General features: G+C 34.1%; 1 protein-coding gene across 2 annotated transcripts in view; it reads right to left on the bottom strand.

Moving 5' to 3' along the window:
* NBEA (neurobeachin) overlaps positions 1 to 14,473 on the bottom strand; it is a 752,078-nt gene that overhangs the window by 641,477 nt on the left and 96,128 nt on the right. For both annotated transcript variants that reach the window (XM_025364271.1, XM_025364273.1), the window contains exons 2-6: positions 9,490 to 9,721; positions 5,675 to 5,775; positions 5,322 to 5,417; positions 1,992 to 2,113; positions 281 to 407 (exon numbers count right to left, since the gene is read on the bottom strand). In XM_025364271.1, coding sequence (XP_025220056.1) covers positions 281 to 407; positions 1,992 to 2,113; positions 5,322 to 5,417; positions 5,675 to 5,775; positions 9,490 to 9,721 — 678 coding nt within the window. The remainder of the gene's footprint in view (positions 1 to 280; positions 408 to 1,991; positions 2,114 to 5,321; positions 5,418 to 5,674; positions 5,776 to 9,489; positions 9,722 to 14,473) is intronic.

The following is a 14,473-nucleotide window of genomic DNA, read 5'->3' as shown; positions in this document are numbered from 1 at the left end:
AATACTCAGTAAATAATAAGTATTTATCGAAACAACGCCATAGAACAGATCAGACTGAGATAATGAGAGACGGTAACAGAAATACATCACAGAAGATCAAAACACTGATTTTATAGAAGATAAAAATCAAACATAAAAATAAAAAGGAAACGCAGACAAGGATAAGAGAAAACCATTAAAAGCATAGGAAAACCAGTGAAAGAGAATACTACAGAGGTTATAAAAGAGTTAAGAATTCTGTCATAACAGGTGAGTTATAAAAATATTTACTTTTACCTACCTTGCGTGGCTGAAAATCGTATTTCACACAATGCTGAAAACCTTTCCCTTTGGACTTCAATGATGTGACTATTAAACAGTTGCCAACAAAATGAGCAGAGTAACCAACTCCTTTGCTAGTACGAAAACTGCAAAGACAACTGACAATGGTATAATATCCTCTGATAAAAAGAACTAAACACCTAATGGCTATTAAACATTCTTATGAAAATAAAACTTATTTCCCTGTACAGTAGAAGCAGTTTAATATGTGTCAAATAAAAACTAAACAAAAATATAAAAGGTTTAGTTATAAGTAAATATAAGAAATTTACACTGGGAAACAAAAGACTATGAAAGCTTTTAGTATTTCAATCTAATATCTCAGAAATACTTAAAAACAAATTAATTGCCAACAAAAACCTACCACCAAGTAGACTTTATCTACTTTTAAGGACCATTTGCAATCAGCAAATACAGAACACGTTTACACAAAGTTCACATTTTAAATAACAATCTGCTCTATAATCCTTTGAAAAGAGCTTACAAATTAACAACAAAAAGAAAAAAAAACTTGGTCAGAGTCAAGGTTGATAAATAATGCAGCTGATCAAGTAAAGCAGTACATTTTTAGTTTAAAAAAATAAAAAGATGTAACTATGAAATATAGTTGTTTTCTTCTACAGAAGCATTCCCCTTAGCTGTAAATTTAATCACAATGTAGAAAAATGTTTAATCATTGAAAAATGAAGGTACCACTGAAATTAATGTATGACCTCCCAAAATGACCACTCTGAAGTCCAACCCCATTTATGTTTGGAAGTTCAGATGCTTATTTAAAACTTGCTCTCATTTTATCCATATATAATATTTTATAATAGAATTTTAGAAGATAGTAATAGGTCACGTATTTCTTTGCTCACATTTCTGACCCAGCCATTAAACAAAGAGCTTTAAATATGATTCTCTCATTAAATCCTATGGGATAGACACTATTACTGTTCTCATCTTATAGTTCAAGACACCAAAAATACAGGGTGAATAGTAGGTGGTGAAGCCAGAACTTGAACACAGGCAGTCTTATTTCAGAGTATTGCAAGTATTAAATGAGTTCATATATATATAAACATTTACAATGCCTAGCATATAATATGGCAATCAATGAATGTTTGATGTTCTTATTCATAAGTATGCTGACTGTGCATCATTACTGGCATACTAAAATTACCAAGCTTTCAACCCTTACAGATCAACACATTGTTAGGTTGATCAACTCATTCTAGTTGCCCACACCAAATAATCTTACCTTATAATTTCTTACATAGTTATTATTAACAATTTTCAAGCATATGTCAGTTATGCTAATAGAACAAAGTAAGTGAAAAGGCAAAAATGAATGAAATCTGGTAAAAGTTTGGAATTTTTTTCAGGGACCAGCAATCCTCACTAAAATTCCCACAACTGATATACATTGAAGGAGACTGGGACAGAAAGTCTGTACCTTTGACTTTTAAAATGTAATTGAAAAAGAATGATAATCATGAGGCAGATGACCTAGAATCAATAGCAAAATAAATGCATATATACACACATAAATAAAACTGATTTACAGTGTCTTCACAGTTTTAGCATATATACATATATATATATTCTATCTAAGTTGCCTTGAGACTATACATTTATAGAATTCAAGTACTTAAAGAAAAAAGTCCTAAAATTAAACATTTACTTACCAATAAAGATAAGGTTTATCCTTGTCAACATTAATGTTATTTAATGGATCCATACGAAACCAAGTGTTTAACGTGAAGCCATTCTGATAAGGCCACTTTGCAATAGGAGGCAAGGCAATTGCCTACAAGGCAATGAGAAAGGTACAAAAGTATCAGTTAAAGAAATGTGATAGTAGCTAACGTCAAATACGGCTTTTGCAGATTAAATAACAATCAAAGTATAAATATCAGAAAATCACAAACAAATCCATAAAATAAAAGCTAGTATTTTATTAAAACAATCTAACTATACCTAAATAGTATTTGTTGATTATAGAAGCATTCAATTTTCAAATACTCAGTGAATTAGATTTTATCTCTAGGTTACATAGCGGGTTTCAGACTATACTCCAAGAAGTCCCCATCTAGTTTCATCAGTATACAATCTCTTACATATAAGCCTCCCAATTTCAGTTTTCTATGGTTTATGCTAGGTTTTCAGTAGTAACCCATTTGGTTAAAGGAGATTGAATATTTAAAGCCAAAAATGACTGAGCTAGAAAATGTTAACGGAATCAATATTGAAGACATGCAAGCATTAAGAGATAATGTTTATAATGCTAACAACATTGAAACCAAGAAAGGCAAAGCATGACATTTATTACTCAGAAACTTAACCACTGATATTTATAAACAAAAAGGATTCAGATCCATTCAAAAGCAGAAAAGGAAAAATATAGCACTCCCTTGAAAATAGCAATCAAATAAAATGTAGCCATTCTAAGGAATAAATGAGAAAGTAGCTGATTATTTCACCTGACTTCAAGAAACATCTGAATGGATTTATTTATTTTCCTAGGCTTTATCCAAATTCTACATAAAAGATAATTACCCATTATGATTTTAAAATTAACCTGTTCCCCAAACAGATCTTCATATTGCTGATAATGGCCTTTCTCAAATAAAACACGGCCCTTCTATGTCAAAAATCTTCTGCATTCAGAATAAAATTTAAATTTTTTCAGGTTATACAAGACTTCCCACATGCTATGGCTCCAACAAACCCTTTTGATTGTATCCTCCTCTACTACCCAAACCCACATTCCAAAGTACATCTAAATATACCAGCTATTCCACTTCTTTTACAGTTCCTCTTTCTATACATCATGTTGCTTCTATCCAAATCATTCTTCCTTCCAACAAAATCTCAATTATTCTTTAATGGCAGACTAATATGTTCCTCATCTGTGAAGCTTTCCTGGACTTCAACCTAGCGTGATTTCTCTTTTCAACTGTGTTCCCATAGTTATGAGTACCTAAATCTACAATGTCATTTATAACTCTTATTGTAACAAGCTGTATCTGCATGTCCAGCCATCAGAGTTCTTCAAGAGTAAGGAATGTAGTATACTCCAAGTATAATGACTGAAGATATAGAAAATACTCTGTAGGTGGCCAATAAATAATCTCAAAGTAGTCAAAGATTTCTAAGTACTTGTTGTTAAAAAAAAAAAATACACATACACACATACACATGTGCGTGTGCACACACACACACACACACAATTTCAAATGAAGAGTTAAACCCTATAGTAACCTTTCAGATTTTAGTATTTAAGCCACTAGTTCAGGCAGTTTTATTATCATACAATATAAATAACATTTTATTGTCAAACAATATGTAACTTTTCTTGACTCTTTAAAACAGGGAATATTTTACCTTGATCTAACAGATGAACTTACATTCCAAATATATAATGAACTCTTAGGATAATAAGATAAACAACCAAAATTTTTACATGAACAGAAGATCTGAACAGAACATCACAAATGAAGATATAAGAATGGCCACATGAAAAATGCTCATCATGATCAGTCATGAATGAAATGCAAAATTAAAACTATGATGAGGTACCATTACAGTAGATTCCCCTCTTATCTGTGGTTTCATGGTTTCAGTTACCCATGGTCAACCACAGTCCAAAAACAGGTGAGTACAGTACAGTAAGATATTTTGAAAGAGAGACAATGAGGGAGGAGAAGGAGGGAGAGACAACACTCACAAAAGTTTTACTATAATATATTGCTATAATTGTTATGTTTTATTATTAGTTATTCTTGTTAATCTCTTTCTGTACCCAGTTTGCAAATTAATCTTTATCACAGGTATGTATATAGAGGAAAAAAACATAGTATATATTATATACATGGTTCAGTACCATCCACAGTTTCAGGTATCTACTGAGCCAGTCTTAGAACATATATCCCCCATGGATAAGGCGGGACTACTATACACAACCATTTAAATCCCTCAAATTTAAAAGACTGAAAATGTCCAGGATGCAGATCAAGTGGGACTCTCATACACAGCTTATGAAAATGTACAATGTTCTAATACAGAAAACAAGTAGACAGTTTCTCATGAAAGTAAACAGGCAGTTACCATAAAACCCATCAATCTCACTCAGGTATTTAATAGAAATATAAGAAAACATATGTCCATAGAAAGACCTGTGCTCAAATGTTCACAGCAGTTTTATTTATAGCAGCCAAAAACTAGAAACTCAAAAGTCCATCAACTAGTGAATGGATAGGATGGATAAACTGTGGTATATCCATAAAATGCAATACTACTCAAAAACAAACAAAAAAAAAGACAAGAGAATAAAACAGTAATTAAAACTACAACATAGAAAATTTCAAAAGCATCATGGTAAGTGAAAGAAGCCTGATACAAAAGACAATATACCAGGCCGGGTGCAGGGGCTCACACCTGTGATCCCAGCACTTTCGTGGGCCTAGGCGGGCAAACAGCAGGTCAGGAGTTTGACAGCAGCCTGGCCAACATGGTAAAACCCCGTCTCTACTAAAAATACAAAAATTAGCTGGGCACAGTGGCGGGTGTGTATAATACCATCTACTCGGGAGGCTAAGGCAGGAGAATTGCTTGAACCGGGGAGGCAGAGGTTGCAGTGAGCTGCGATCACACCACTGAACTCCAGCCTGGGTGACAGCAAGACTCCGTCAAAAAAAAAAAAAAAAAAAAAAAGACTATACTGTATGATTTTATTTATATGACAATCTAGAAAAGGCTAAACTATAGGAACACAAAGTAAATCAGAGGTAGTAAGGAGTGAGGATGGGTAGGGGGGAATGTCTTCCAACAGGCACAAGGGAATTTGGGGAAGTGATGGAATTGTTGAAATCATTATATAGTAGTGGTTGTAGGACTTCCAAACTCATCAAATTGTACTTTCTAAACTGGTAAACTTTATTATATGTAAATTAAACCTTACTAAAGTTGACCTAAAAATAAATAAATAAAAATCAGCACATGTATTTAAAACTTACCGCAGCACTACAACCAGGGAAATTGAAAAAAGTATCAGGACCGTGTCTCTGTGGCATCTGATTAAGAACTGATAATAATTTTACTGCATGTCTTGGCTGGGGAAACAATAAAAGAAATAAATGTCACTGTACAAATTTAACAACAATACTTAATATACCACGTTAGCCACTGGACTGTTTTTTAACTAGAGAGAAAATTAATTTTAAATCATTTATAAAACATTTACTAAATCATTTAAGAGGAAAGCAATTTCCATTATAAATTCAAGTATATAGCTCTCTAGAGACAAACTTTTGAACATTAAGTATTAATGAACTAATACTGAATACCTTTCCCTCTGACCACAGCTTACCCAGATTCCACTTTCTCCTCGAAGCATGCTGAACAAAAGCTTCAACTCCTTGACAGTGATGCTGTAGCTGGCAAGAACCCCCAACATATCAACTAGAAGATCTTCAAAGGAAAATAAAGTTATTCTGAACTCTAGTCATGAGCTGCCATCTGTCAAGGTAATATACTTTTTGAAAGATAAAAGTTGTCATTGTCATCTCTCTCTATATATATGTATCTAATACAGCTAAATGTTCTCATGAATAGCCATCCCAATTAACAATTTTTAACTCATTAAATAACCAAAATAATTTATTTCAATTATATGATTTTCCCCCATTAAATCACCAATGCAATTAAGCTCTCTTAGCAGAAATGTAAAATAGATTTTATATATTCCCAGAACACATACACACACACACCACAACACAGCCTGCTGTGTGCCGGGAAAGGTAGGTAAAAATATGAAAATATACAAAGATGTAAAATTGTAAATTGGTTATTGTCAAATGAAAAAGTAACAGCTGACTATATTGTCTTTCAGAATTGTCCATTCTTAATATATTCTTGGTATATTCCTTGGCCCACTAGCAATTTTTACCACTTACTCCAGGTGAGACATTATTCCAAGTGGTTTACATATACTAACCTCACAAATCCTCATACCAAGCCTATGAGGTAAGTACCACTTTTATCCCCTTGTAAAATGAGTAAATTGTGGCACAGATAATTTATTCACATTGCTCAAGAACACAGACCTAGTAAGTGGTAGAATCAGGATTCAAACCCAGACAGTATAGTTTCAGAACCCTCACTCTTACACACTAGTCTGTAAGTACATTACTAATGGTATCCATCATGCTAGTGTGAGTGTATATGTGCATATAACAGACCAGCACACCTAATAATGAGAAAAATTACACATTTAATCTCTTGTCTCTGATTGCTTTCTCTACATATTGTGATTAATACTTCTTCTGCCATTGTTCTTTGCAAGAAATTGAACATCTAAACTTTTATACTTCATTTCCCCAATTTCTAAAGCACTTCTTAAGAATGAAACATACTACAAAGGTTATTACAAAGCAATACACATATATATTCTAAAAGCTTATAATCAATTAATAAAAAGGTTAGGTTAGGGTAAGCTGAAATACTTAGTACTGATATATAATGTGTATTATTCAATATCATATCACAGATTAATAACTGGAATTTGAGACTTTAAAAAATATTTGTCATTTGTATATTTCAAAATTGAAACTTAGTATGCTTTTCATCAATTAATAATTAATCAATTCATAAATAATTTTATTTAACACACAATAAGCAAGTAATCTCTACAATAAAAGTGTGACAGTGGATATGCCACTTTCAGAGTAATATTTTAACGAAATAAAACATGTCATCACTTAAGCAACAAAAATGTATGAAAATATTAGTATATATAGGTCAAAAAGCATGTTTCTATAAAAAATTCAAGTACTGTAAAAACCCTAAGCTAATATGAAGTATTTTTGTCTTAGTCCATTTAATGTTTCTATAATATGAAGTATTTGTAAGCAATTAGCTGCAATGGCAACCTTTACAGATTTCTTAAAGGTTTACATAAAATACTTTAAAAAAACTTTTTAAAATATTTGCAACATCTAAATTTTTTTTCAAGTTATACAAGTCTTTATCTTATCTCCCATGTATGTCACAAAAAGTAATCTATTAACTTTGTATTTAATTAGAAATTTAAAAAAATTCCTTGCATATTATATATGTAACACAACGAAGCAGCTCAGTTTAATTCTATTACAGAAGATATTTTCTGGAGAACAAGATTTAAAACAATCAGAAATTATTTTTAAAAGAGAAAAAATAGTAATTACTTATATATTGTATATGTAACACAACCAAGCAGCTCAGTTTAATTCTATTATAGAAGGTCTTCTTTTCTGGAGAACAAGATTGAAAGTAATCAGAAATGATTTTTTTTAAAAGAAAAAATACTAACACCATGAAATTTTCTCATCAATTTGCTATACATATTTAATTTAGCCACTTCTAGTGACACTTATACTATATTATTAAATAAAAAGGACCCCATTGAACTTAACATACTACAATACATTCAGATATGAATGTTAGTAGTGTTTTGGTGGCTGCCGGTTCTTCCTTAGTATAATATTCAAAGTTTAATTTCTCTATTAAAAAGCAAGACAGAGGTATTTTTCTGACATTTATTCCCTTTTCTCATATCCTTCCAACATCAAGCTCTTTTGAAGGGAAATGCTAGAAATTACAAAAAGTGAAAGTTTTGTGTTATTAATATTATTACTGAGAAAAAGATAAGAGAATTAAGGAGCTTTATATAATAGGAATGTCAAGATATGAACTTCTATGGTACTGTCACTGTTACATTTCAGTGCTGATGAATTATGTACCAGTAAATTACTATATGTGTAATTTTGGCTCATTCTCTAAACTGCACTCCATAGAGTAGCAGCCAGTTTACAAAAGAAAAAAAAAAAAAAGAGCTTAAGCTCAGATATAAGAATTGAAAGATCATGTGATGTCGTACAAAACATGTGTACACATAAGTCTATATTAATACATTCCTATTAAGTAACTCTAGAATTTATAGAAATGCTACTATTAATATATCTTTATTAAAAAGGTATTTTAAGAAACAGATGTCTAAATCTCATTTTTCATCAAGCTAGCCATCAGTACCCCATACAGGGACTGCTAAACCATTCTAAAAAAAGATATATGCCACCCTGAAGGTAATTAGATATGATTTTTAATATATTTTCTCAGAAAATCAAATTTTTTGAAATATTTAAATTAAAAGCATTCTTTTTGCAATTTTGCATTCTTTTTTAACCCATTTTTCATTCCATTCTTTCTTGTTTAATGTTTTGTTCCATAAATTTTAAAAATAATTAAATGCATAAGCCAAAATGTTAAAGAGTATTCTCTGGTATCTGAACTACTTTCCCAGATCAGGAATGATACTGTGGAGGGTAATATCAGCACTTGTGTAATTACGAAAATGCTTTTATGTCAGAAGATACTTAGGCTGAAAATTCATGGCTTACAAAAAATAAACATTTCAAACTTTAAACTTATTTTCTGGAATGATACTTGCTCTGGAATAATATTCAAAACACTTTTCTGAAAAGCATCCAGCCACACAGAAGAATGAGTGTGCAAGGTAGTAAAGGGTTGGTGGTGAAAAAATTATAGATTTCAAAGTTACTGTTTGAAATAACCCAAACAAGCAAAACATTAGTATTTTTATCTTGAAATTCTTGGTGAATTTTATGTTCTAGCCCATAATCTATTAGTTTATTTTAATACAAGTTTCTTCCAAAATGGACATGTCCAAAAGATACAACATGCTTATCTAAGACTTTTAGTACCTCCTGTCATAGTTGCATTAATGCAGATTGAGGGGCACAGAACTAGGAGAATTTGGTAAAATGCTCATTATACAGAACTGTAATACCTATTGTGGTATTTTAATTATGTAAAAGCTTAATGAAATACTACACAAAAAGATACTGTTTATTTTTCTGATAGATTTCATAGCACTCCATGGTACTGAGATTTTCTAAAATTTAGAAAACAACATCAGTAATTATGTTTGTCTACTACAGTAATTATGTTTTTCTTCTTCCACTCTTCACGTTTTCCATTAATATAAAAAGTAAAATTTCCATACATTTCCATTTATTTTAAATCAAAGTAGTGTCAACAAGTCTACATTACCTATGGAATATAAAGGGAAGTATGTGAAACTTTATAAACATTTAAGTTATACTTTCCTGTCAGACAACCCCATACCTGCTATCATGTCATCTACTGCACTCATTTTCAGCAATACTTGTTCAATTAGCCCAACTTCTGTGCTAGTCTGTAAATTCCGAACACTTTTTCGTAGAATGGCTGTAAACATGCTCCATATTTCTGCTTGACATGTTACATCACAGTGCTCCAAAAGCTCTGTCATGCATGTTATACTCTCAGCATCCTGGATAATAAAGTTCATCTCCAAGTCAAATTCTCCACCAACCAGCTGAAAGTAAACAGAAAGAAACAATGGTGTTAACATGGGAGGCTACTGATAACAGTAGAATGAAACAACAAGAATTCAAAACTACTACTCTAAAAAATTTCCTGGCTTCTGGTATAAAATTAATTTTGATCAAAAGTATAAGAGCTACAGGTAAGTGAAAGGTGTTGTAAGCATTGAAACTAGGGAACAGAAATCTAATTTCCACATAAATGGAAAAGACTGCTTTCAAATCTAGTAAAATAGAGCAAACTACAGCATGTGATTCCTGGGTGGGATTCAGGAAAAATTCCTAAAAAGAGGGTTTGGCCTTTAAAAGTGATAATCAACAGAAAATATAGAATTTACTAATGATAAATTTTAAGACATGAAATTCATTTTCTTTTTTGGTATTACTAGTCTTACAGATAAGGAGATGTAACTGGGGCATAAACTCCATATATAGAAGATGAAGAAATATGAAACTGATACAACTTATAATAAATAGTGAAATAATGGAATGAATGTTAAAAAATAAGTTGAACAGAAATATGCAAGGTCTTGTAAAACTTTTTTTTAAAGCACAAATGTGAATTGGGTAAAAGAAAGCTGATTTAACAGCAACACATTTGACTTCAGCATTATGGCAAGTGAGTCCAAAGTCATACTGCCCCTCCTATTTGGTATTTTAAGTACAGTAGCAGACAAATACACATAGAATAAAATGATATAATAATACTCTTTTACTCTCTGCTGATGGAATCCCATAGGAACTATTATATTCAGTTATAAGCATCATTCTTAAAAAAGAACACTGTCAAACTGGATATCCTTTTGGTCTAAAGAATAAGATTTAGGAATAAAATAATAATCATATACAACGCCTCACAAATTTGAAGTCATTGATTCCTTCATTCATTCAATAAATAATTTATTAAAGTCTAGAAGTTACTGTTCTGGGAACTAGAATGTATGAATGTCCAAGATAAAAACCATGCACTAAAAGTGGTAAATTCTAGGAACAAAGATGTATATGTATGTATGCATACACTACTTTATTCCAAAAACACTGAAGGTGGCTAAAAGTTATATAAAGCACGAAGGAAGACATAAAATATGAGTAGATGAGAAAAGAGGAAGCAAAGGAAAAACAAGATTAGGAACAGACAGGGAGTAGAATTAGGATCAAGAAGTAGAATTAATTTCCTGTCACTGAAAGGTATTCACAAATACTGACAGATGACCACAGAATATGAGGTAAACAGGATAAACAGTAATAATACCACCACCTAAACTTACATGGCATTTAGTACTGTTTTAAATGTTTTACATCTATTATGATACTATTATTATCTTCATTTTACAGATAAGGAATCATAGGCACAGAGTTATAAGTACGTTGAAGAATGTTACAAAATTGGTAAGAGACACAGGATCCAAACACAAGAAGTCTGTCTTCATGCAAGTTCATACAAACATTACAATCTCATTTAAGAATATTTTTTAGGAGGGAGGTGAGGTAAAATGGCAGAACAGAAAACTCCACAGATTGTCCCCCTACCCCTACCACAAGCACACTAAGTTAACCAACAAGTACACAGAAAAAAGCACCTTCATAAGAGCTCAAAATCAGGTGAGTACTCACAGTACCTGGTTTTAACCTCATGTCACTGAAAGAGACACTGAAAAGATAGAAAAACAGTTCTGAGTCTCTGACACCACCCCTCCCTGACCCCAGCAGCATGGCTTGGTGCCAGGAGCATCTCTGAGTGCTGGTGAAGGGAGAACAGAGCAATTGTGAGGCACTGAATCCAGTGCCACCTTGTTATAGCAAAAAGAAAATCTGACCAAACTAAGCTGATGTCCACCCACAAGAAGGCATCTCAACCAGCCCTAGCCAGAGGGGAATCACTGATACCAGCGGTAAAAACTTGAGTGCCCACAAACCTCAGTACCAAAGGCCAGAGTACTCTTGGTGTCTAAGTAAAAACTTGAAAGGCAGTCTAGGCCATAAGGACTGCACCTCATAGGTGAGTCCTAGTGCTGAACTAGGCCCAAACACAGTGGACTAAAGTAGCATGGTACACACTGAGATACCAGCTGGGGCAGCTAAGGGAATGCTGGCATCACCCCTCCCCCAACCCCAGATTGAACAGCTTGTGGATACAAAAGAAACCCCTTCCTCTCACTTGAGAAGAGGAGAGGGAAGAGTGGGGAGAAGTTTGTCTTGCATCTTGTTTACCAGTTCTGCCACAGAAGGATAGGGCACCGTGAGGTCATGAGGCCCTTGTTCTGAGCTCTAGCTCTGGGACGACATTTCTAGATATGCCCTAGGCCAGAAGGAAACCCACTGCCTTGAAGGAAAGGACCCAGTCCTGGTAGCATTCATCATCTGCTAACTGAAGAGACCTTGGGTCCTGAATAACCAGCAGTGATACCACGGTACTATGTTGAGGGCCTTGGTGAGTTTCTGAGACCTGTTGGCTTCAGGTGAGAGTATGCACATTACCAGCGGTGGTGGCTATGGGGCAAAACTCCTTCCGCTTGATAAAAACAGAAGGAAGAGTAAAGGGCACTTTGTCTTGCATCTTAGGTACCAACACCACCACAGTAGGGTAGAGCACCAAGTGGGCTCTTGGGGTCCCCAATTCTAGGACTTGACTCTTGGACAGCATTTCTAGACCTGCCCTGGGCCAAAGGGGAGCTCACTGACCTGACGGGTGAGTCCAAGCCAGACAGCATTCACCACAAGCTGATATAAGAGCCCTTGGTCCGTAAGGGAATGTCGGTGGTACTTTGGCAGTACTCCTCATGGCCAGGAATGGCGGTGGCTACGGGGTGAGGTTTCTCAGCCTTTGGAAAGGGGAAAGTGGAAAAGCGGAAAAGGGGAAGGACTGTGTCTTGTGGTTTGAGTGCCAGCTCAGCCGCAATACAACAGAATGCCAGGTAGATTTCTAAGGTTTTTGACTCTAGTCCCTGACTCCTATATGGTATCTCTGGACCCGCTGGTGGCCAGGGGGACTTTGTCACCCTGAAGAGAAGGACACAGGCCCAGCTGGCTTTGCTACTTGCTAACTGTAGAGCCCTAGGGCCTTCAGTGAACACAGCTATAGCCGAGGAGTGATTAAGGCAGGCCTTGGGCAAGACCCAGCACTGTGCTTGCTTCAGGTGTGACCCAGCACCTCATGGTGGTGGTGGCGGTCATAGGAGTGCTTGTGTCACACCACCCCCAGCTTTAGGTGTCTCAGAACAGAAAGAAAAAGAGACTCTGTGTGCTTGGGAGAAAGTAAGGGAAGAAAACAAGAGACTCTGCCTGGTAATATAGAGAATTACCCCAGATCTTGCCCAAGGCCATCAAGGTGGTACCTCTACAAGTCTGCAAGAACTGCAGTGTCACTGGAAAGCCTTCCCAAGAAGGATGGCTACAAATAAGCTCAGGCAATGAAGAGTACAATAAATACCTAACTCTTCAATGCCCAGGCACCGAGGAACATCGACTAGCATGAACACCATCCAGAAAAACATTACCTCACCAAATGAACTAAATAAGGCACCAAGAATCAATCCTGGAAAAACAAAGATATGTGACCTTTCACACAGAGAATTCAAAACAGCTGTGTTGAGGAAACTCAAAGAAATTCAAGATAACACAGAGAAGGGATTCAGAATTCTATCAGATAAATTTAACAAAGATATTTAAATAATTTTTAAAAATCAAGCACAAATTCTGCAACTCAAAAATGCAATTGGCATACTTAAGAATGCATCAAGTCCTTTAAGAGCTGACTGGATCAAGCAGAGGAAAGAATTAATGAGCTTGAAGAAAGGCTATTTTAAAACACACAGAGGAGAAAAAAGAGTAAAAATCAATGACACGTGCCTACACAATCTAGAGAATAGCCTCAAAAGGGCAAATCTAAGAGGTATTGGCCTTAAAAAGGAGGCAGAGAAACAGATAGGGATAGAAAGTTTGAGTAAACCTTCAAATAACAGAGAACTACCCAAACCTAGAGAAAATATCCAAGTACAAGAAGGTTATAGAATACCAAGCAGATTTAACCCAAAGAAGACTACCTCAAGACGTTTAATAATCAAACGTCCAAAGGTCAAGAATAAAGTAAGAATCCTAAAAGCTGCAAGAGAAAAGAAACAAGAACATACAAAGGAGCTCCAATACATCAGGCAGCAGACTTTTCAGTGAAAACCTTATATGCCAGAAGACAGTGACATGGCATATTTAAATTGCTGAGGGAAAAAACCTTTTACCCTAGAACAGTATATCCAGTGAAAACATCCTTTGACTATGAAGAGGAAATAAAGACTTTCCCAAACAAATAAAAGCTAAGGTATTTCATCAACACCCGACCTGTCCTACAAGAAATGCTAAAGGGGGGTACTTCAATCAGAAAGAAAAGGGCATTAATGAGCAATAAATGATCACCTGAAAATACAAAACTTACTGGTAATATAAATACACAGAAAAACACAGAATATTATAACATTGTTACTGTGGTTTGCAAACTACTCTTATCCTAACTAGAAAGACTAAACGATGAACCAAACAAAAATAATAACTAAAACAACTTTTCAAGACATAGGCAGTATAATAAGACATAAACAGAAACAACAAAGGCAAGTTTTTACTAGTTTCCTTTTTGCTTGTTTGTTTGCTTATGCAAATAGTGTTATGTTATCAGGTTAAAATAATGAGTGATAAGATAGTATTTGCAAGGCTCATGGTAACCTCAAACCAAAAAATATACAATGGACACACAA

This window comes from Theropithecus gelada, chromosome 17 (assembly GCF_003255815.1).
Source record: "Theropithecus gelada isolate Dixy chromosome 17, Tgel_1.0, whole genome shotgun sequence".
In the NCBI taxonomy this organism is placed as follows: domain Eukaryota; kingdom Metazoa; phylum Chordata; class Mammalia; order Primates; family Cercopithecidae; genus Theropithecus; species Theropithecus gelada.
The sequence above is the reverse complement of the archived record's forward strand: the minus strand, read 5'-3'. Positions and strand labels throughout refer to the sequence as shown.